Source organism: Galeopterus variegatus, unplaced genomic scaffold, assembly GCF_000696425.1.
Source record: "Galeopterus variegatus unplaced genomic scaffold, G_variegatus-3.0.2 Scaffold6412, whole genome shotgun sequence".
Taxonomy (NCBI): Eukaryota; Metazoa; Chordata; class Mammalia; order Dermoptera; family Cynocephalidae; genus Galeopterus; species Galeopterus variegatus.
In genome coordinates this window covers 47,699-71,792 of record NW_007732523.1, presented here as the reverse complement: position 1 = coordinate 71,792, position 24,094 = coordinate 47,699, and the positions used below count along the sequence as shown (strand labels likewise).

General features: G+C 37.1%; 1 protein-coding gene across 3 annotated transcripts in view; it reads right to left on the bottom strand.

Moving 5' to 3' along the window:
* The window catches only part of ZMPSTE24 (zinc metallopeptidase STE24), a 68,083-nt gene that overhangs the window by 5,671 nt on the left and 38,318 nt on the right, over positions 1-24,094 (bottom strand). For all 3 annotated transcript variants that reach the window (XM_008590867.1, XM_008590866.1, XM_008590865.1), the window contains exons 4-8: positions 22,641-22,757; positions 21,970-22,122; positions 20,126-20,267; positions 14,537-14,721; positions 895-999 (exon numbers count right to left, since the gene is read on the bottom strand). In XM_008590867.1, the coding sequence (XP_008589089.1) occupies positions 895-999; positions 14,537-14,721; positions 20,126-20,267; positions 21,970-22,122; positions 22,641-22,757 (702 nt within the window). The remainder of the gene's footprint in view (positions 1-894; positions 1,000-14,536; positions 14,722-20,125; positions 20,268-21,969; positions 22,123-22,640; positions 22,758-24,094) is intronic.

Sequence of the window (24,094 nt, the reverse complement as noted above, 5' to 3'; positions counted from 1 at the left end):
GAGCACTTAATCTGAACTCAGATTCGGACTTATTTAATGTCTCATTCAGTGGCCATGTATCCACACAACATAGATTCAAACCAAGGAACTCATTTTTATACCTAAAGATGTAAGGCAACAGGAAAGTGCCCACAGGGCTTCACAAGTCTTCCCATGTAATCCATCACCCAGAACCAGCTGGCCTTTTAGAAAGGTAAGAAAACCCATTTAGGACTCAGGTAAGGCCACATATGGTCAGAACCAGTGAATAAGATATAGAGGTATTTCACTCAGAGCCTGAAAACCTGTTGGTTTAAAGGTAGTAATATACAGAGGAGGAATGTTATTGGAATGGTTTTCTTCTTCATATTTTCTACAATTTTCAATAAATATACAATTCCTTTTTTTTTTTTTTTGTGGTGGCTGGTCGGTATGGATATCGGAACCCTTGACCTTGGTATTATCAGCACCAAATTCTACCGAGTGAGCTAACCGGCCTGCCTATTTTAAAGCATTTTAATGTTTAAGTTACCTAGTCTTGCTCCTTTTGATCTTCACAGCTCTTATATATGACTGATTCTGGAGATGATAACAATGATGGTGACAACAATGAATATTTATATAGTACTTACTATGTTCCAGGTACTGCTCCAAACTCTTCAGATGTATTAACTCATTTAATTTTTAATCAGTCCTGTGTGGTATTATCAATCAATGAGGGAACTGAGGCAGACAGAGGTCACATAAGGAACTTGCCTGAGGTCACACAGTCAGTAAGTCAGAAAGCTGTGATGGGAAGCCAGGTAGCCTGGCTATGCAGGCTGTCTTAACCTCTTTACTATAAGTCCTCTCATGTCTGTCACACTTCTATTTGAATATCATGCCATAAAAAAAGATTTGTCACTCCAAACTTACCTGGCTGATAACAATATTTTTGACTGTGTGTCCCAACTTCCAGTGCCCCAGTTCATGGCCTAGTACAGCAAGCACCTCCTCATTTTTACATCCTTGTTTCTTATTCTGAATCAAAGAACAAATGGAAAATAAATTACTGAGAACCTCCAAAAAGTTTATACCTTTTAATGTAGTAATATCCCTTAATGGATTTTAACTTAAAGAAACAATCAACATTTGTATAGAACTAAAATTGTTCATTCACTTAAAATATTCCCTGAAGCACCACTCCATGTGAGACACTGGGTCAAGCAGTAAAAATAGAATCAGGAACAAGACAGACATTCCTCAACTTCACAAAGCTTAGAGTCTAGACTAACTTAATTAGGAAAAAAAACTTGAAAAAATATAAATCCTTATTAATAGGACAATAGTTAAATAAATCATGATAAAGTCATAGGACAGCCATATTATAAACCCATTAGAAACTTTGTTGTAAAAGATTATGTTCTAGAGGACTGACTGGTTAGCTCACTTGGTCAGAGTGTGTTATTATAACACCAAGGTCAAGAGTTCAGATCCCCTTACTGGCCAGCTGCCAAAAAATAAAAAAGCTTATGTTCTGACATGGGAAATTGCTCAAGATAGATACAGTCAAATAACAGTTATGTTATATACCCATTAGAAATGTTTTCAAAGATTATGTTCCGACACGGAAAAATGGTTTATTAGGTGAAAAAGCAGAAAACAAATGAAAAACATATAGTATGATTCTAATTATAAAAAAAAGAATGTGCATGTAAAAATACACAAATATAAAAAGCAAACTGAAAGTATATAAAAATGTTAACAGCAGTTATTTCTACATAATAGAACTACAGTGATGTTTAACTATTTTATATCTTTTGTATCTTCCAAATTATCCACAAATGAGCATGTATCACTCATTATTCAAAAAATACACCATAAATGCCATTTTAAAAATTGAGATTTTCGGGTCGGCCCAGTGACGCACTCGGTAGAGTGTGGCGCTTGGGAGTGCGGTGGCGCTCCCGCCGAGGGTTCGGATCCCATATAGAGACCGGTCCGCTCACTGGTTGAGCGTGGTGTGGGCGCGACACCGAGGGTTGCGATCCCGTTACCGGTCACGAAAGAAGACAAAAAGGAAAAAAAAAAAATTGAGATTTTCAAGTTAAGATAGCAGAAAGAACATTCACATCTAATTTGGTCAACAGATTTTTTTTTTTAAATCTATAAAGTCATAAGATGGGGAAAACAGGACAGGTGAAAACAGTAACAACATTTTGGAAGCAGGAAAGCAGAAAGACAAATGATAATGAACTAAGCAGGCCAAAGAAAAGTTGAATCATAAGCCAGCCGTGGAAAAAATGGAGAACCAGTCTGATTTACACCATCAAGTCTTCAAATGGCTTGGGAAATAACATCTGGAACAGGGAGGAAAGGAGGAGGTGGCTAAAATAGAATTGGGTGAGAGCTGTTTGATGAATGGCTAAAGCTCCAGATTCCTTCTCCAACTCCATGCCAGTAGGCACCTGCTCCTGCCTCATCCTGGCAAAAGCCTGAAAGTTTAATCTCATTGGAGAGGGGGAAAAAAAGAGGACCTTCCAACTAGGGGTCTGACATAGCTTAGGGCCAGGGTACACTAGCAATATACCATGTATCTAGTTACCTATTGATATGGTACCCTGAGTATTGAGGACTCCCTCTCTCAACCCAGTTTTCTCCCCACACTTGGCTCCCAGAACACTACCTGCCAGGCAGAAGATAAAAAGAATACTCTCCATGGGGACTCTGACCACCCAACCAGAAAAGACATAAAGATATTAAAACCAGGTGTTCCCCCAACAAAAAACCCACCCAGGTAACCCTGCAGTGAAGCTCAAAATTAATAAGCCTAGCCTATAGGTTCAGAGTTTTCAATCAGGTTTTTAGTCCCATTCTCTTACTACGGAGCAGATCCAAGGATTACCAGATATATGAGGTAAGCTGTTAAAATGGAAGACCAGATCCGGAAAAAAAGCAACATGGAATAAACACAAATTATGTAGGGAGAAAGTTTAGAGAGAGAAGATATTGAATCCTTGGAAAAATGAGAGAATGCTGTAAAAATGAAAAAATCAAAGGACAAAAATTTCTAGAGGTCTAACCAGTTAGCTCAGTTGGTTAGAGCACAGTGTTATAACACCAAGGTCAAAGTTTGAATCCCCATACCGATCAGCTGCCCGCCCCCCAAAAATCTTATAAATTAAAGCTTAATGGAAGGAATAGAAGATGATACAGAAATCTCTTAGAAAACAGAACAAAGACATAAAGAAATGGAAAACAGGAGAAAATATAGGAAAGTTTGGTATAAGAAATCCAATACTCAAGTAGTAGGAGCTCTGAAAAGAGAGAGTAGAAAAAATGGAAAGGAGGAAATCATCAACAAAATAATTCCAGAAAGATTCCTAGGGCCAAAGGACCTAAATTACCAGAATGAAAAGGCCTAATGCACATACCCAGCACAATGGATGAAAACGGACCCCACCAAGGCATGTGAAATTTCAGAACATTGAGAGAGAGAAAGGATTCAACAAGCTTTCAAAAGAGCAAAATAAGGTAATATACTAGGGTCTGTAATCTGAATGGCTTCAGGTACCTTACCAGCAACGTTAGAATCAAGCAGGCAATGGAACAATGTCTTCGCAATCTTGAAGGAAAAGTTTTTCCAATCCAGAAATCTATATCCCAAGGGGGCCGGCCCATGGCTCACTTGGGAGAGTGTGGTGCTGATAACCCCAAGGCCAAGGGTTCGGATCCCTATATAGGGATGGCTGGTTAGCTCACTTGGTAGAGCATGGTGCTGACAACACCAAGTCAAGGGTTAAGATTCCCTTATCGGTCACCGTTTTTTTTTAAAAAAAGAAATCTATATCCCCAAATAACAAGCTAGTACGACAGAAAAATGAAGACATTTTGAGTCCCTGAACTCAGAAACTTTACCTACTATGCAACCTTTCTCAGGAAGGTATTAGAGGATGTTCTCTACCAAACTGAAGGAGTAAATTAAGGAACAAAAAGCTATGGAATACAGAGCATGAGAGATCCGACAAAGGAGAGAAGTGGAGGAAATCTCTTAGGATAATGGTACAAGGCATCCCGAAATAACAACTGTACACCAGATACAGAGGGTAACCCATCCAGATTTGAACAGCGTGATTCCAAAGAAGGTCTGTGAGAGCTGTCATCATCATGCCCCCTCTGTCACCATATCATCTTTCTAATCTGATGAAACTAGTGGAAGATGTATGCCACCAAGAGAAGGAAGGAAATCAACATGGATTCCAGTCTAAAAGGAAGGCAAAGAGATATCAAGAATGACCATTAAGGGAAGTCTAATATGAGAGCTTACAGCAGGACTTCAGATAAACCACCTCAAAAATAAAAAGAGAATAGAGACCTCTCCCAGGGTGTGAAGGAGATAAGGGAGAATAAAACTGATAATGTTGATGATGCAATTAACTTTAGAGAAAATTATATTGAGAGATTTTGGAAGTTATGAGAATTAGCCAAAAGATACAAAGAAAACTAAGCAAATTAACAATAATAAAAAAAATAATTAAGCAAGAGGGGAAATAGGTAAAGAAAGCATGTTCAGCAGTGAATAATAATTATATAGGTACAATTATGTAAACACTGCTACTGGGTAAGCCAAAAATTGTAACATGATTATATAGGAAGAATTGGAGGAAGGGGAAGCTGCGCAGATGTTAGGAGAAGAAAGCTAAATTCTCATCTACCATAACTGAAAGTCAATAGTGTCAACAGACAGCAGCATACATATATTACTTACAAATATGGAAATGTGTAAATGTCAGAAGCTAACAAGGTTGAAATCTGTGGGGAGAGGGGACTGGCGAGGGGTAAGAAGCATAAGTAAGGAAGGAACAGGAAAACTACTATATTTTATTATAAGCTTTTTGTGCTCTTTGAAATTTTAAACAGTATGCTTATGTTACTTTAACAAAGTGAAAACTAGTGTTAGTATTTACTGGCACTCTGCTTCTCTTAATTTTAGTCCACCCTCTCAAACCATGTAAAAACATAATCATATATATATTTTTTTCTTCAACACATATGAAGACTAGGCCAGAAAGATAAAAAAAAAAAATAACAAAAGTTGCTAACATTTATTAAACAATAACAATGTACCAGGCCCTGTGTACTGAATACTTATCTCATTTATATATCACAACCACCATACGAGATAAGTACTTTTAATATTATCACTTTACAGATGAGAAAATCTACGCAGAGAGAGAAGTTAACTAATTTGATTATGGCCATATAGCCAACAAGAGGAAAATTTGGGATTTGAAGCCAAGTAGTCTGATAAAAGAGATCTGGGCTTTCAACTTTTACATAAATTATGCAGGTAAAGGTAAACTATTCAACATTTATCAATCAAATGAAATAAACAATTTTAGTTGGCATGTATGTAATAATTTATTAAAATATCATTACTATACTGCAAAATAATTAAATATAAATGGTAAAGTATAAGATTTACAAAGCCAAATAAAATTCTTCTGTTTATATACTTTCAAGATTCAACGTAAACAGTGTCAAGACAGAATGACCAATTTAATCTTATACACACATTCACACATGTACATACCTGGATGCCTGTATCTCGCAATATTACTAACTAGATAGTTTGAAAAACAGTCAAACACCTAAAAATGCTGAATAAGTTACAACAAATATACTTTTAAACATATAATTTATATCATTAGAAAGTAAGGAAAAGCCAAAGGTGAAGAGTTGAAATGAAGATCCTTTGCATAAATCCATGAAGGGTTATACTCCGAGTCAAAGAATAGGCTAGAAAAAAATATGCTGGCAAAACAACTCAATTGGGTGAAGTCTCATCTAAACTGGAAAAAGTTCATGAAAATTCAAAATCATTATCTGCGTGGTCCAGAAAGCCCCAAGCTGAGACATTAAGGTGCTTCTGGTTTGCTAGCACTGGGGACAACTGACAGAAGCAAATGTAAATCTTTTATTGAGGATTGTACCCTAAACCCAAACCCCTTAGGATTCCTAAAGATTAAGATCAGTGATACCATGAGCTCACAATAAAAATTACCACATACTTCAGAAAACAAGCCACAATGAGTGAGGCCAGAAAAAATAAAGAGCCACATTAGCTGCATAAAACTTTGAATAATAGAATTATCAGATTCAGAATATAAAATAAGCATGCTTTATACAAATAAGGAAACTAAAAACATGGGGAAGAAATAAGAGACTACTTCACCAGACTGATTTGAAAAGGACCAAACAGAAATTTAAAATTAAAATACAAAGGACTAGTAAGCTCCAGGGTCAATGCCTGTACCAGCCAGTCACCTAAAAAACAAAAAATACAATGAACTAAAGAACAGATTAAATATAACTAAAGAAAGAATCAGTGAACTGGAACGGAGAGCTGAAGAAATTACAGAATGTAGCCCTGAAAGACAAATAGATGGAAAGTACAAAAGAGTGGTTAGCATTCATGGGAGACAGAATGAGATGGTATAACATTTATCTAATTGGAATTCTAGAAAGATAAACTGGAGAGAATGGGAGAGAAGCAATACTCAAAGATAAAATGGCTGTGGGCCGGCCAGGTGGCGCACTGCTACAGTGCGCCGCTTGGGAAGTGTGGTGGCGCTCCCGCCGAGGGTTCGGATCCCACATACAGACCAGTTCCCGCTCACTGGCTGAGCGAGGTGTGGGAGCAACACCGAGGGTTGCGATCCCGTTGCCGGTCCCGGTCCGGTACGGGCGCGACACTGAGGGTTGCGATCCGTTGCCGGACACGAAAAAAGACAAAAAAAAAAAAAAAAGATAAAATGGCTGAGAACTTTCAAAACTTCAGGAAAGACATAAATGCTTAGATTTAGGAACCACAATATATCCCAAGTGATACCTGGAGGACACCAAAATCAAAGAGAAATCTTAAGAGCAACCAGAGAGAACTAAAAAGAAATGATAGTAAGCTCAAAGAAGACTTTTTCAACAGGAACAAAGAAAGCCAGAACAGAATGGAACAGTATTTTTAAAGTGTTAAGAAAGGCTGGCCAGTTAGCTCAGTTGGTTAGAATGTGGTGTCGATAACACCAAGGTCCAGGTTCAAACCCTGTACCAGCCAGCTGCCAGAAAAAAAAAGGATTAAGAGAAATAGGTGTCAATCCTGAACTGACATCCAAGAATGAGAGTGAAATAAAAACAAAAGATTTTTCAAAGGAATTTCTAAAGCACATACTTCTAGAAAAAGGAAGCTGATAGCTAAAAGGAAGGTGTGACATTGCTTAAAATCTGCTTGAAGACTAGGAGACCCCTACAGCCTGGGGAGGAAGAGGGCCACTTATAGCATATGAAGATCTCTGAATCTGGCAAAGAACAGAGATTTTGAGGCAGGTTGTTGCCCCTACAGTACCAAGCAAAAACTTTTGCTATTGGCAGTTCCTCAAATTTCAGCTGATCATATTCCACCTCCATGAGCTGGGCCACATCCCTGTACAATGTACAATGTGCATATTTCTCTGCTATCCCTAATCATCTTCCTCTGTTATTTGTTTGTTTTTAATTGACTTATTTTTTAGTTAAATTTATTTTTATTTTTATTTATTTATTATTTTTTTAAAGATGACTGGTAAGGGGATCTTAACTCTTGACTTGGTGTTGTCAGCAGCACCCAGTGAGCTAACCAGCAATCCCTATATGGGATCCGAACCCACGGCCTTGGTGTTATCAGCACCACACTCTCCCGAGTAAGCCACAGGCCAGCCCTAAATTTATTTAAAAGGAAGATGTATATTACTGTAACTGGAAAATGAGTGTCAACATAAAGAGAAGCTAAACATCAAATAAATATACTGGAAATGAAAAAAAATTTTTTTAATAAAAATAAAAAATAAAAGGAAGGTGTGAGATGAATAAGGAATGTTAAGCAAAGAAAGAGGTAAGCACATGGGTAAATCTAAATAATGAATGTATAAAACAAGAATGATAATTTGGGAGATAAAAAATAAAGATCAAACTAAAATACAAGATGAAAGAGGTAATCGGATCAAAGTGGTTAAGGTCCCTGGATTGTTCAAGAAACAGAGAAAATACTGTATATTTTAAGATTTTTAGTTATGTGGGCGTGCTTAATTTTTAGCAGCAATCATTAAAAGAGTAGTAATACAAGAACCTCCAAACCTGAATAACGACCCAAATGGAATTCTTCAAAAACACTCAATAAGCTATAAAAAGAGCAGGAAGATATGTGTGTGTGTTGGGGTGCGTGTTGGATTGGGATATAGAAAAGATATGAAAAAAAAGGGCATGAAATAATACAGTAGAAATAATTCCACATATGTCAGTAATCACAACATATATAAATGAACTAAGGTTGCCAAAAAAAAGATAATAACTGCCAGTATAGATTTAAAAACAATAACAATAAATCTATCTACATGCTATATACAAGAGACATAAAAAATATAAGGACTCTAAGGTTAAAAGTAAATGGATGAATTAATAATGGTTTGGTAATGGCTGCACAACTTTGTGAATATAGTAAAAACCACTGAACTGTAGATTTTAAAAAGGTTAAAAATGGTGAATTTTATGTTGTGTAAGTTCTATCTAAATAATTAAAAAAGAATAAAGAAAAAGGATGACATCTAGCAAATATTAACCAAAAGAAAGCTGAGATATTTGTATTAATATCAGACAAAATCAACTTAAAGGCAAAAAGCATTATTAAAGTAGGTCACGACAGAATGATAAAAGGTTCAATTTACCAAAAGGATATATTAATTCTAAATTTATATATACCTAATACTATGGCCTCAGAACATATTAATACAAAATTGTCAGATTTACAAAGAAAACTCGACAAATTTATCATAACGGAGAACACTAACATATACCTCTCAATAAATGAAATATCAGGCAAATAAAATATTAATAAAGATATAAAGATTTGAATAAAATAATAAACAAGCTTCATCTACTGGACACATATAGCATCCTGCAACAATTAGAGAACATATATCCGAGAAAGTGAAGGCTGAAGGTTTTGAAATAAACTCCAGCTACCTAAAAAGGAGAATTACAAAAAAAAAAGACAAACATGAAATTGATTTTGTTTTACGCAGCTTAGAAAAATGGAACCTATCGGGAACTTGGGCAGCAAGCTTTATTGGAATCTAGATATTCTACTACTTTTCCTCTCCTTCACCAATTCCTCATTTTTGAGGAAAATGCCTACTTAAAGGGAAGTTAGGTATATGTATGAGAAAGAGGGATAGATCAAAGCAATTTGTAAGCTAGTACTGACATTTATTATTTCTTTTCCTTTTAGATTTTAGAGTTTGGGGCTGGCTGGTTGGCTTAGTTGGTTATAGCACACTGTTGATAACACCAAGGTCAAGAGTTCGGATCCCCTTACTGGCCAGCAGCCAAAAAAAAAATTTTAGAGTTTGGAGCAGAGTACATTTGGTAGAGAAAGAAAAGAATCAGAAAACTAACTTTGTTTCTTAGACGGCTGAGAGACACACAGGCACCTGTACCTTCAGGGAATGGCCACTAAGAAGTAATGAACTAAAGTACCCATTATTAGACATCTACTCCAAGGGGAAAATGAAGAGGTGCAACTGAAGATTTACAGAAAAACATTCATTACAGGAATATTTTAACAGCAAAAATTGGAAACAATCTTTATATCCAATAAGAGTAGAATGATGAAAAAATGATAGTTTAAAAAGACTAGAAACGTATCTAGTAAGATGTTTATGGTTTGTTAGGTCATTGATGATTTTTGTTATTGATGTTTTCTAACTTTTCTATTACTTTAGTGATAAGCAAAAGTATAGCTAATGTTTTTGTTTAATAATAACAGTGATAATAGCTTCCACTTATGAATGGCCTATGTACCAGACACTAAATATAGTAGGTATTTGACATACTGTTCATTCATTATCACTACTATAAGGCAGGTATTATTAGCCTCATTTTATATAAAGTAACATTTTCCTTATACTTCTATTTTTACAAGTTACCTGCTTTCCCATATGAATTATGATTTCTTTTTTTTTTTTTTGTCTTGTCTTTTTCCGTGTCCGGCAACGGATCGCAACCCTCAGTGTTGCCCTGGCCTATGTACCAGACACTAAATATAGTAGGTATTTGACATACTGTTCATTCATTATCACTACTATAAGGCAGGTATTATTAGCCTCATTTGGCCTATGTACCAGACACTAAATATAGTAGGTATTTGACATACTGTTCATTCATTATCACTACTATAAGGCAGGTATTATTAGCCTCATTTTACATAAAGTAACATTTTCCTTATACTTCTATTTTTACAAGTTACCTGCTTTCCCATATGAATTATGATTTCTTTTTTTTTTTTTGTCTTGTCTTTTTCCGTGTCCGGCAACGGATCGCAACCCTCAGTGTTGCCGCTGTACCGGACCGGGGACCGGCAACGCGATTGCAACCCTCGGTGTTGCCCCCGCGCCTCGCTCAGCCAGTGAGCGGGAACCGGTCTGTATGTGGGATCCGAACCCTCGGGCGGGAGCGCCGCCGCGCTTCCCAAGCGGCGCACTTATCCAGTGTGCCACCGGGCCGGCCCATGAATTATGATTTCTTTCATAAAACAACCAATTCTCTATTAGATAGTTCAGCACAGGCTCTTGTCTATTGGTTTAATGTTTCAGTTTAGGAAGCTATTTAGAACAGCATTACAGTCACATTCAAAGATATGCTGATAGAGAATGAAAAGAGCTCAAACAAGGATCATTTCCCACAGAAAGGAGACTGGCTTATTCAGGCTACATTCTTAGAACTTTTCTTTCCACACTAATTTTACATGAAAGAACAGAAATAATTACCACCCACCTTTTACTTATCTACAGCACTATCCTTTTTATAAAATTCATACACTGCCCCATTTGATCCTCACAACACCAAGCTGGGCAGGATGGAAAGTAGCACCTTCACTTTAAAGATGAAGAAAAGAAACCTGAGAAATTAAAATGTTTTGCTAGTAAGTAATGGGTAAAACCCACCTCTCTGGAGCCTGTGTCCTTTCTATTATACTTACTGAGTGGGAAGACTGTCACATAACTCTACCACTTGCTGGGGAAATACTTCTTTTCTTCTACAAAAGTACAGCTTTTATATATATATATATATATTTTTTTTCCTTTTTGTCTTTTTTACTGACCGGTAACGGGATCGCAACCCTCGGTGTCGCGCCCGTACTGGGGACCGGCAACGGGATCGCAACCCTCAGTGTTGCACCCACACCACGCTCAGCCAGTGAGCGGGAACTGGTCTCCACATGGGATCCGAACCCTCGGCGGGAGCACCGCCGCACTCCCAAGCGGCGCACTCTCCAGTGCGCCACTGGGCCGGCCCGAGCTTTTATATATTTTTAATTTTTCCTTTTACTTAAATTGCTTTTAAGACAGGTTGTTCCAATTATTCTATTTATCTTCAGAAGGGTAACATTCCAGAGAGTAAGTTTCCTAGATATCTTTTAAAATGTAAAAGGCAGTATAGAGACATTCATCAAAATGTTAATAGTAGTTATCTCTAAGAGAAGGGATTTCAGATAACTTTAGTTTTCTTCTTTAAACTTCTGTTAAAAATGAAATGCTTCATCTTCTCTACATCATCCAAGCTTAAAACTATTTTTGCATCCTCCACTGCACTGTACATAATAGGCGTTCAGTAGGAGGTGCTGAGTAAATCAATTTCCTAAATTTCTGCCACATCTGTGTGCACTCCACATGATTACTGACTTAATATCTTTCTTTAAACCAAACCACTTTTTAAAACTTAGCCTTATCCTAAATGATAATATACATGAAATCATGAGTTTGATAATGATAGTTTGTTTCCTAATATACATTAATAGATATATAGCTATTCAAATTTAATATGTTGATATACTACCTAAAGTTATCTCAACAGTGGAATACACACTGAAAAGCAATAGAATTAAGGATTGTTGAGTCAATCTTTGACCTTCTCCTTCACCCCCATGATATTAATCACCAAGTACTTTAAATCCATCTGTTATTATGACTCTTACACTTATTCTGACCTCTCATTCTAGTGTAGGACCTCACTATTTCATGCTGATCCTGATTATCTTGGTGCAGTAGGCCCCTAGGAGTCTCCCTGCCTCCCATCTTTGTTCTATCCTACTTGCTGCCACCAAATTTTAATCTTCCTAAAACAAGCTCTGGCCTCTAGCCAAATCAATCTAAACTTTCCGGGCCACTGGGAATAACTGCTTGATGTCTTCAGGAAAAACTATTCTACAAACTGGCCCTGGCCCACCTTTCTATCCACATCTACAAGAATCCATTAATTCATTAGCCTCAGAATAGGTGCTGTGTACAATAGTCTCCACAGCTTTATTCGTTCCTTATCTTCTACCAGTAAAGCCCCATCTCCAAGTCAAAATTCTGCCTAGTTCAAATATCTTCTCTTCTAAGAAACCTGTCTGACTGTTAGAATCTGTATTAATATCTGGATTTCTAAAAGCCATACTATTTCAGCCACTCATGATATTTATCATACCCCGCCTTAAACTATGGGCTATTTGTTTCCTCTACTATAGGTTCTTTAAGGTAGAACTATGTCTAATGTCTCTTATTGTGTAATTTGAATATACTTGTAGATGCTAAAATATTTGTAATCAGTGCAATAAAGCAGGCTTTTCAAGAAGCTAGCAAAATAAGTCAAACCCCATTCAACACACTTCAAAGAACCTCCTAATCATTTCTGTAGCCAAAGAAAACTGTTCTCATAGATATTAAAGGTCTGAAATTTCATTACATTGCTTGTAATCAGTGGACCACTAGCTAATGTCTAGGTTTAGCTGTAATGTAATCCACCCTGTATGTGAATGCCTCTTTAAGCAGGTTGGCTTGCTAAGCCTGCATGATTCTCCACTGTTATCACTGGGTTACCCTTTCTGCACTTCGGTCTTCCTGTCTATAAAATGACCTTATGATCTCTTCCTGGCTTAAAATCCTATGACTCTCAGTCGGACCAAAGTGATTTTTATTCTAATATCCCAACTGGCAGGATAACTGCATTTACAAAAATAAATACAAGCAAAGGAGTTAACCTTCTTCCAATGCTATTGAATCCCTTCCCCAAATTTTGTTTCATCTATATTTATAACAGGCTAGGCACTTTACTAGACCATCTTTTTAGGATCAAAACAGATGTTCAATGCTAATCATTATTTTCTGGTACTTAAAATACATAGAGTACAAGGTATTTCACATATATAATTCATTTATTCTTCACGACCCTTAAAGATAGGCATCTTTATCTCAGTATTTCTCAAACAGGGCAGATCTTGCCCGCCACCCCACTTCCCAGGGTCATCTGGCAATGTTTGGAGACATTTTTGGTTGTCATAATTTTGGGGGGTGGGGGAGTTGTCACTGACCTCTAGTGAGGAGAGGCCGGGGATGCTGCTAAACATTCTATGATGCACGAGATACTCCTACAAGAAAAAAATCATCTGGCCCAAAATGTCAATACTGCCGAGGTTGAGAAACCATGCTGGCTTCATCTTTCAGTTAAGAAATCAAAGATTCGGAGAGCTTAACTTACTTGCCCATGATTACACAAATGGTAAGTAAATAAACAGGGATCTAAAATCATCTCTGTATGGCAACAAAGCCAATGGCAAATTCTATCACACATACAAATACTGGTGACTGTTTCTGATGAAATTTTATTGTTTCATCAGATTTTTTCATCAAATTTCTGATGAAATTTTATTGTTTCATTGCCTCCTGTTCCCCATTTAGCCTTTGTACTTTAAGTTTTTCTAATCAGCATCAGCTGAACTCATCCAGGAAAAGATTCAGAAGCAGCTTTCTTAGACTCTTAGGTCAGGTCAGATTTAAGAAATGTTTTCTCTTATATTCCCACTGTATCCAGTATCTATAGCTTCATAGTAGCAATTATTATATTGTAGTATGATTGTACGATTATCTCCCCTTTGGACTATAAGCTTGAGAGGAAGGTTTTCTTTATTTTTGTATTCCTAGTGCAAAGCAAAATATCTCAGCAGAACATACATTTCATAAATATGTATTAATCAAATAAAACAAATTACATAATGTACCCAAGGCTATACAGCTACTAAATGACAGAACCAGGATTCAAATCCAACTCTCTCTGTTGCCAAATCCTATAATTACTGTTTCAATGAAGCTTAAAATTAGATGTTTATCTTCTCCTTATCCTGTCTGTGGGAATACTTTGATCACAGACATAAGGAATATGTACATATGTACATAGTTCCTGTTTTAAAGACAGCTTATAATCATGAGTTTTCCTATCTTATAAGAGCTTCCAATTTTAATATCAACATTCTGTAAAAGTTTGCAAAGTGTTAGCATGTAATAATAGTAGTAATCTCTCCCAAATACTGGAACTGTAAAGAGACCATGGTGTGTTTATTTGATAGTCTCCCTGAATTTGACACTCATTACATAGTAATTGACGTTATTTTGAGTTATCACAGGAACTGTGTATAAAAACCAAAGCAGAGTCTCTTAGGAAAAGAACTCACTTTAACTTTAGCTTTTATTTCTTCACCGTCCCCTTCTCCATCCTTGCGGGGTTCCACGCCAGACTCCTCCTGGAGGCCTTTGTTTAGTACAGAGTACTCTTCGAGGAGAGTGTCAAACAAAACTATTCGCTTGTTCTTGAAGAAGCCATAAAAATAAGCATTGCTGTGGGAAGAGCGTTTAGATCCTAAGGAAAAGACAGTTCAAAGCATGGAATATAATTAAAAAGTTTGGGGTCCTTTGGAGAGACTCCTAGAAATGGAATGATTGGTGAGGACATTAACATTTTCAAATTGTTTAATACCTAAAGAAAACGTGTATCAACATAAACCACCACCAGCAGTGGAGAGTGTCTGTTTCCCTTCATTCTTGCCAACAAATATTTATGCTCATGACAGCTTTATAGCAAATAAGTAAATAAGTAAAACCTAAATATCCAACAGTTGTGGAATGATTAAATTACGGTAAAGCTATGAAAAGGAATTTTAAACAGTCAGAAAAAAATTATACTTTCAAAGAATTTTAACAAGAAAAAGCTCACCAATATATTATGAAGGATACAAAACTTCACGTATATAAGGTTCCATTATTGTCAAGAAAAAAAAGGAACATATAAGTAGAAAAGCATAAACACAAACCTATTAAGAAATATATCAAAATACTGACATGTTTATCAAGGGTTCTAGAATTATGGATTTTTGTTTCTTCCTTTTTACCTTTTTCTCTTCCTTAGTGTTCTTAAAATAAGCATACTTACTTCCACAATTAGAAAAAAAATAAATCTATCTTTATAAAGACTGGAAGAAAAAACACCTAAATTTTTACTAGTGGTTAACAGTAGCTAAACTATGATTGATTTTTATTTTCTTCTTTATATATTTAATTCCCAAATGTTCTACAGTGTGCAGAGAGTTGAATATAGTGGTTAAGAATATAGACTTTGGGTTGAAATCTTGGCTCTGTCATGTATTAGTTGTGTAAATTTAGGGAACTTTCTTCATTTCTTTAAGCTTTAGTTTCCTGTTTATGAAGCAAGGCTAATATCGACCTCATTGGGTTGGAACAGGATTACATGAGCTATTCTAAGTAAAGCGATTAGTATACTGCCTGATCCATATAAACTACTACTATTACTTGTATACTTTTAAAGAAGAAGTGATAAAACATTTGTTCTCTGGAGAACCTGAGGTCTCTCACAGAAAACATAAATTTTGTATCTACTCATATTACTAATGTAAGGTACTTGGTGATATGTTCGGAATATAGTAAAGCTTTGATAAATAGATGTTATTACTTATTTATTGCATTTTTACGTCACTTTTTGGTTTGGTTGCCTGGAAGTTAAGAACCAAACATGTGGCCCAATTTTGTCAATAATATAAGACCTTAGGCCCTGGAAAGCAGTGTTATCACTCTGAAGTCTCACAGTTCTATCTCATCTCTATCTTCTCTGATCTTAATTTTTAAATTAATTTAAAAATATTTCTTAGAAGTTGTCTGAAATTATTTACAGAAGCAGGCAAATTGTATAAAGATAAATAAAATTAAATTAATATCTTAATATCTCCCACTGGTTCAAGTATCTCAAAGTGTGGTCCAAGGAATACTGACATGTAAATCACCTAGAGATGCTTGTTAGAAGTACAAACTGGAAACAACTATTAAGTCAGAATCTCTGGAATGGAGCCCAGGAATCTGTCCTTTAACAAACTCTTCAGGGAATTCTTACACTTATTAAAGTTTAAGAGTCTCTGCACTAGACCATAAGCTTTTCATTTTGCTGTGCCTGGTATGTAGTCTATATTCAATATTCCTTATTTACTGAATGGATTAATGATACCACTTCAGGAATGAAGTAATGTATTTGAGAACTCTGAAAGTCAAAATGTTCTAAGCAAATGTAAGGCGTTGCCATCCATGTCTTCACCTTCTGCTTATGACATCTCATCTTAATCAATCTCTTGGCAGCGTTTAACACAGCTGACCAATTCCCTCTTTAAACACTTTCTTCTCCTGGCTTTTAAGACACCACTTTACCCTGATTTTCTCCCTACCTGAATGGTCTCTCCTCCTCAGCCCCCTTTGATGGCTGTTTCCTCCCTTCTCTTCTCTAAGTACCCTCATCCATGACATTAAACATGCTAGATATTTCCAAATCTCTATTTCTTTTTTTTTTTTCCTTTCTGTCTTTTTTACTGACCGGTAACGGGATCGCAACCCTCGGTGTCACGCCCGTACCAGGGACCGGCAAGGGGATCGCAACCCTCAGTGTTGTGCCCGCACCGCGCTCAGCCAGTGAGCGGGAATCGGTCTCCACATGGGATCCGAACCCTCGGCGGGAGCGCCACCGCACTCCCAAGCGGCGCACTCTCCAGTGCGCCACCGGGCCGGCCCCAAATCTCTATTTCTAGCCCTGATCTTTCCCTCGAACTTCAGACTCATGTACCCAGCTGCCTATCTGACATTCCAACATGGATGTCTATAGACATATTTGTTGTTTGTATTCTTATGTGTAATTTTTTTTTTCCTGTCCTGTATTGGAATCTCCTTTCAGAGTTCAGAGAATTTCACACAATGTAAGTCTTTTGAGAGACCACTCTCATTTGAAAAATCTAAAAAGCCAGATATTTGCTTCCCCAGCACTCCTGGCAACTAGTCCCATGCCCTGGCTTAGTCAGTCAGATGCACCTACTGGGGACTCTGAATAGTTAGCTAATTATACAAAGAAGTAAGGCAGTGAGGAATTAATTCTGCAGGTGCTACTGGTAGGGATGTTAGGGGTAGAAACTGCTGAATCCAATGTTCTGAGGTGGCAACAGCAGTGTCCTCACCAGACTGCTTCTGCAGTCTGATTCTGAGTTCCTAGTCTCCCATAACAATCCATTTCCAAGGCTGGTAAACTTAACTTTCCTGGAGATTTTGTGAGCTGTAAATAATGTTTCAATAAGGATTTTGTCTGTTTAAATTAGTCACAGTTGGTTTCTACTGCTTGCAGAACTCTAATATAATGTTTAACAGATATCCCAATGTGTAACACATTCATCAGAATTCTCAATTCCCCACAAACCTGCTCTTCTCTCAGTTTTTTACCTCTCAGGAAACTACCATTTATCTAATTGCTTAGATTAAAAATCTAGCCCATCATCATTGATGTCACTTTTTCCCTTATTCTCCCACATGTAAGCCCAAGATATTTTGAAAATACAAATCAGACCATGTCACTTTCCTGCCTACAGCCTTCAGTGGCTTTCCCTACTGAACTTAAGATATAATCCAAACTCTCTATCCTGATTTACAAAGTCTTATGTGGTCTGACTCTTGCCTGTGTCTCAGATTTCTTCTTATTACACTGTCTTGCTATGTTACGGCCACACTGGACTTCTCCATGTTCCTTGAAGATACCAAGCTCTAGAAGGTCTTCCCATTGATCTCAAAATGGATGGCTCCTACGTTCAGGTCTTAGCTTAATAGTCATTTGCTCAAAGAAGTCTTCTCTGATGACCCAATCCAAAGTATCTACTAAGCCATCCTTTATCATATCACACTAGTTTAATTCTCTGCACAGCACTTGCTATCGGATGTTTTTTTGAGAGTGGGATTCTTGGCTTTTCTTTCTTTCTTTTTTTTTTTTTTTGTCTTCTGTCTTTTTCCGTGTCCGGCAACGGATCGCAACCCTCAGTGTTGCCCCCGTACCGGACCGGGGACCGGCAACAGGATTGCAACCCTCGGCGTTGCCCCCGCGCACCTCGCTCAGCCAGTGAGCGGGAACCGGTCTGTATGTGGGATCCGAACCCTCGGGCGGGAGCGCCGCCGCACTTCCCAAGCGGCACACTTATCCAGTGCACCACCGGGCCGGCCCATTGGCTTTTCACTATAATATCCCCTACCAATTTACAGATCTGTAACGTGTTGTTATTGTTGGTAACAACATTCATTCATTCAAAATATTTTTAAGGATTGTTACTACTGATAACAATAATAAAAACATTACCGATGAGTAAACTGCTGTTTAGGGAAGGTAAGTTGCCCAAAGTCGCACAGATAATTTGTGACAGAGCTGGGATTCAGACCCAAACCTATTGACTCCAAAGCCTAACCTCTTAAATACTACTGCCAGCCTATTCAAATCTTGTTTTTTCTATAAAGTCCCAGCTCCTGTCATAACCCTCCATAAAACCTTCCCTGACTATTTCATCTAAAATGAAAACTGCATTGATGACATATATTAGACATTTTGATTACCTCTTGTCATATCATTAGCTATCATTTCATATTATCTGATTATAACTTAAGTGATCAGCAATGTAGGTTGCTCCTTCAGTAAAAGCCCCTCAGAGACTATTTTATTGTATTGATTAGTGTACTATTACTCTTTACCTAAAAAAAAAAAGAGAGTAATGATTCCAGAGGCTAAAGAAGAATGAACTGGCCTATTCTCCTACCACTTCCCCACAGAATCTTAAGCTGTTCCGATTGTCTTTAGTTGGGCTGTATAGCCTCAGAAACCACTAAATGTCTGAGATTTCTATACTCTTCTAGTTGCTGTTAATTCATTCTTTTCAGCTGTAACAATCTCTGTTCTCCCCTGACCCTGCAATTGCTTCTCGGTTTCTACTACTTCATCTAATATAGCTGCTTCTCACTGGTGATATTTTAGTTTAGATCTGGGATTGGCAAAATATGGCTCCCAGGCCAAATCCAACTTGCTGCTTATTTTTATAAAGTTTTATTGGAACATAGCCATGCTCATTTATTTGTATATTGTCTATGGCTGTTTTTGCACTACAATGGTGGAGTTGGACAGTTGCAACAGAGACCATGTGGCCCACAAAGTCTAAGATACTTACAATCTATCCCTTAAAGAAAACGTTTGTCAAACCATAATTTGGAAGAAACACAACTGAAACCCAGAGGGGTGAAGTGATTTGTCCAAGATCTCATAGCTGGAGAAATTAAATTCGTTTATATGGATTTTAATTTATAGATTCTGAAAGTCATGGTAACTTACAATAGTTTTCCTCTACATCTTTGTAGGCTTCCTTCAGACTTTATTAGCTTTATGTATGCTAATAGTTTAACTCTCAAAATCAATCATCAGAAAAGCAGAGTATAACTAATTTGAAGCACCTGATGGTACTATAATTTTCAGTAATCTGCAGGTGTTTTGTCGGAAGAGACAAAGCCAGTAACACTGGTTTGGCTTATGAGCCTCCAAACTAGTACTAAATGGAATCTGACTATTCAAAAGTCCAGCTCAACTAAAAAGGCCAGGCAGGTAACAGAAGTGAATAAATTAGTCTAACATACCACATAATATAATAGGGAGTGAAAAAGAGTTCGGCCAAAATTTAAAACAATACTGTAAAGCCAATCAAACAGGCAAGAGCAGGATTTGGCATCTGGCCACAAATTTCTATCCTATATCATCAAGTCCTATAAATCTTAAAAAGCCAAAATGTAAAATCTTAAGCTTTAAATAACAAAATTTTTTTAAAACCCCAAAACTGATTTGTTCTATTATTAAAGTTTTAAGAATAAGGTACTCAAAATAAACATTGGAATAAAACCTTCTAACCCCTAGGTAGCCTTACCTTCAACAACATATACCTTAGTTAAAGGAAAATCAATACTCTTTGCCATTACTTCAATTTCTTGTTTAAGCTTTCCTTCAGGCAGAGGTGTGAACTTGTCAAATAAAGGGGCAATATAATCAGCATAGATTGTGACAAGAACCTGAAAAGTAAATGTCAGAACAACATATGAATATGTTCTTTAAAAAAACTACTCATGATTATACAGATTCAATTACATTTAAACAATTCTGTGGACCCCAAAATTCAGAACAGGGAATTTATCTTATTTACTCTGGTATTCCCAGGCCCAATTAGTGCCAGATAGTAAGAGCTCAACATCTGTGTGATGAATTAAATCAAAATAAGTAATGTGATAACACAGTAAACCTTTGAATTTTATTTTAGGTGATAATGCTACCAACAGTGATTAAGATCTCTAGGTGGTAATAAATAATCCATTCAAAACTGTCTTGGGGGGGCCGGCCCGGTGGCACACTGCTACAGTGCGCCGCTTGGGAGTGCAGCGGCGCTCCCGTCGAGGGTTCGGATCCCACATACAGACCGGTTCCCGCTCACTGGTTGAGCGAGGTGAGGGCGCAGCACCAAGGGTTGCGATCCCGTTGCCGGTCCCAGTCCGGTACGGGGGCAACACTGAGGGTTGCGATCTGTTGCCGGACACGAAAAAAGACAAAAAAAAACTGTCTTGGGGATTTTTGACACTTCATAAGCCAATCATAACAAATAATTCTGCCTGTTAGAGTAATCATTACAGATCTGAAGTCTTTGCCAAAAAAGAATTACTAGAGCTTGACTGTGTGCTGTCTATTACTTGGTTGGTTTGTCTGCCAAAATTAATTGCCAACAGTTCATAACTGTACACTTTTGTTGAAACAGCACTTACTTAAGCATTTTGGAGCATTTCCTCTGCTCTCTTTCCTCTTACTTCACTTTGCCATACAACAGATACTTGTAAATACAACTAGTGCCCATTTTCTGGTCTTGATCCCACAAGTGGGAAGTGAATCAATGAGCATTATGTAATTCAGACTAAAATAAATCTCATCATCAGTGGAGTGAAGAGCTGATAGATATATTCTTGGGGTTGTGAACAGACCATTTTGATAGTGTTGCAGTGTTTGTGCTATGAAACAGTTTAGAATACGAGAAAGAGGAGGAAAAGAAGATGTGAGGAAGGGAAAATGGGTGGAGAAGAGAGGAAAAGGGAAGGAAAAGGAAGAGAGGGAAGGATAAGTGGCGGAGGCGGGGAGAAAAGGGCAAGAGAAAAGAGAGAAGGAAAGGAAGGAGAATGGGTAAAAGGAGGAAGAAAAAGGGAACAGAGAAGAAGGGTGAAGAAGGGAAGGGGGAAAGGAGGAAGGAAAAGGCAGGCAGGGAGGGCAGAAGGCAGATAGTGTATGTTTTCTTTCTCTTGTCCCTCTTAAATCTATTCTCTTTTCAAAATATTCATAACTTTTAGGCACTGGAGGTCAGTTGAGTCTTTAAATTATCACACTTGGTCATCCATTCTGGTAGCAACTCACGAATGCACAGCCCAAAACTGTCTGACAACTGGATCATTAAAAGTGACTAACAGAGTAGAAAAAAAAAAAAAAAAAAACCCAGTGACTGATAATTAGCTCCTAGGACCTGTAAGAGTTGGCATAAAGAGAAGAAAATTTATGGTCAGTTGACTCGCTTATTTCTACACCCCAAAGCAGAAACCAGGAGGGAAATTTATATGAGCACCTAGTTCTATTTCATCTGCTTAAGAACTGTTTCCATGCTAATGAAGCTCAAATCACAGTAAGCTTAATCTCACTGAGAAACTCTTCTAAAAAAAAAAATGAAATAAAAATTTTACTCACCAAAGAGACAACTAATGTGAACAGCCAGGCATAAATAAAAAAATAGTCACCCCCAATTTTGATAATGTAAAGTAGAAGTGAAGACACAGGCAATAAAATACACTGAGTCACAACAAATTTCTTGATTGCATCTTTCATGAAGAACCCCAAAGTCTGAAAAAAGAAAACATCACCACAAAATACTGAGAGACTGCTTTCACTTTTTTTTTTGGTGTTTGGCCAGTACCAGGATCTGAACCCTTGACCTTGATGTTATAACACCATGCTCCACCAACTGAACTAACTGGCCAGCCCCTCAGCCCCCAGTTTTGCTTTTTAAGTAACTAATAAGTGAATACAAAGTAAAGATTATTAAAACAATTTTTAAAATTAACATGCAATAAGACTATGTTACACCACACTAGCAGCCTAAGACAAAAAGTAAATGTTGCCTTGGATTTTACAGCTTAAAATAAACTCGTTTAAATGTTATTAGCTGAAAAACACTAGACATTAATGCTAGAAGAGTTTATAGTAAGGCTTTAACTATGATCTTTACCATATCTACAGTTTCTCTTTTTCCCAATTAATTCATGCTCTAAAATAGCAAATTATGTTTAAGTTATTACTGGCACAAGACAAAAGCACAGATCTTTACACTTAAAAGAGAACATCTGTATTCTCTATTATACCTGTTGATTGAAACCATGTTTTTCTTCTATCACAAAAGTATTGTAAAGACTCCATGGCAAACCAGTCGACGCACTGAAAAGCGTAGCTAACAGCAGAAACACCAAGGACTGAGTGATCTACGCACAAGAAGAAAAAAAATGGCAGTTTTTATGATGTAATATAATTCATTCTTCAAATGAACTACTAGCAAACAAATCAACAAGTATTTGTTGAGTACTTACTATATCCCAAGCAACATGCTTGATTCTGTTAGTAATAAAAAGTCTGAAACATCATCCCTGCCCTTGGAAAAAGTTAACTTGTGAGAGAAGGAGTAAAAGAGGAATAAAATGATTTCTTCTTTATCATACAGGTTCTATATGAAAGTTACCTTACAGTGTTGTAACACCAAGGTCAAGGGTTTGGATCCTTGTACCAGCCAGCCCCCAAAAAAAAAAAAAAAAAAAAAAAAAGAGAAAGAGAGAGAGAAAGTTACCTTAAGTCATATATATAGACAAAACAGTTAAAAGAATCCAGAAAAGCAACATATGCAGGTGAATTCAAGGAAGGCTTTCAGAGCTGATGAGACTTGGGATGCCACTCTGAAGAAACAGATAAATTCGGCCAGAAAGAAGAGGAAAGCAGAAGGAATTTTAGGCAATCTGAGAGAAAAGAGCACCCTATAAGTGGAAGATAAAGAGATGATAGGCCTGGTTGAGACAAGGCAGAGAAACTTACAATGGAGAGTCAAAAAAGCTGGACCAGGGCAGATGGGGTAGAATGTGCTAAAGTTCACAAGAAACCAAAATCCAATAGAGAAAATTACCCTCACAAATTAATTCACTTCCTTTAAATTAGCCCCTAGTAGATCAATAGCCAAGAAGTATCTAGTTTCTCTTTACAAACATTTTTCTGGGACAGTAGAAGACAAGGTCTAATTAGTATAAAGGGAGTTGAGCGGGAGGGGAAAAGACCAATGAGGCAAATATAGTCTTTCCTCTCTTCCCCTTACCCCCAGCGTGAAATTGAATTCTTTTAAGGTAAACGTGAGTACACCATGCACTACCAAAGCATATTTGATTTGGTAGCAAAGATGCAGCCAATATAAGTTTCCTAACATAGGAGGAAGGGAGAGGAGAAGAGGAAAGAAGATTCGTGGGCTACAACATGCAGGGTGGTTTACTGTGGCACTTGTTCCCAAACAGGAAATGGGAACAATTTTTAAAAAAAGATGCCACGACCTTCCTAAAAACTACTGAATCAGAATCCCATTTTCCAAAAGTGCAGTATCAATCATATTATACACACTGTTTGAATACCTGCTTTTCTCATTTAACATATCACGGACATCTTTCCATAACAATAAATATAGATCTATATCTTCACTGCTAATGGCGCTGGAGTATTCCATTGTATAGGTGGGCACTTAGGCTATTTTTATTATAGCATTGCCAGTGCTACAACGAACCCCTTT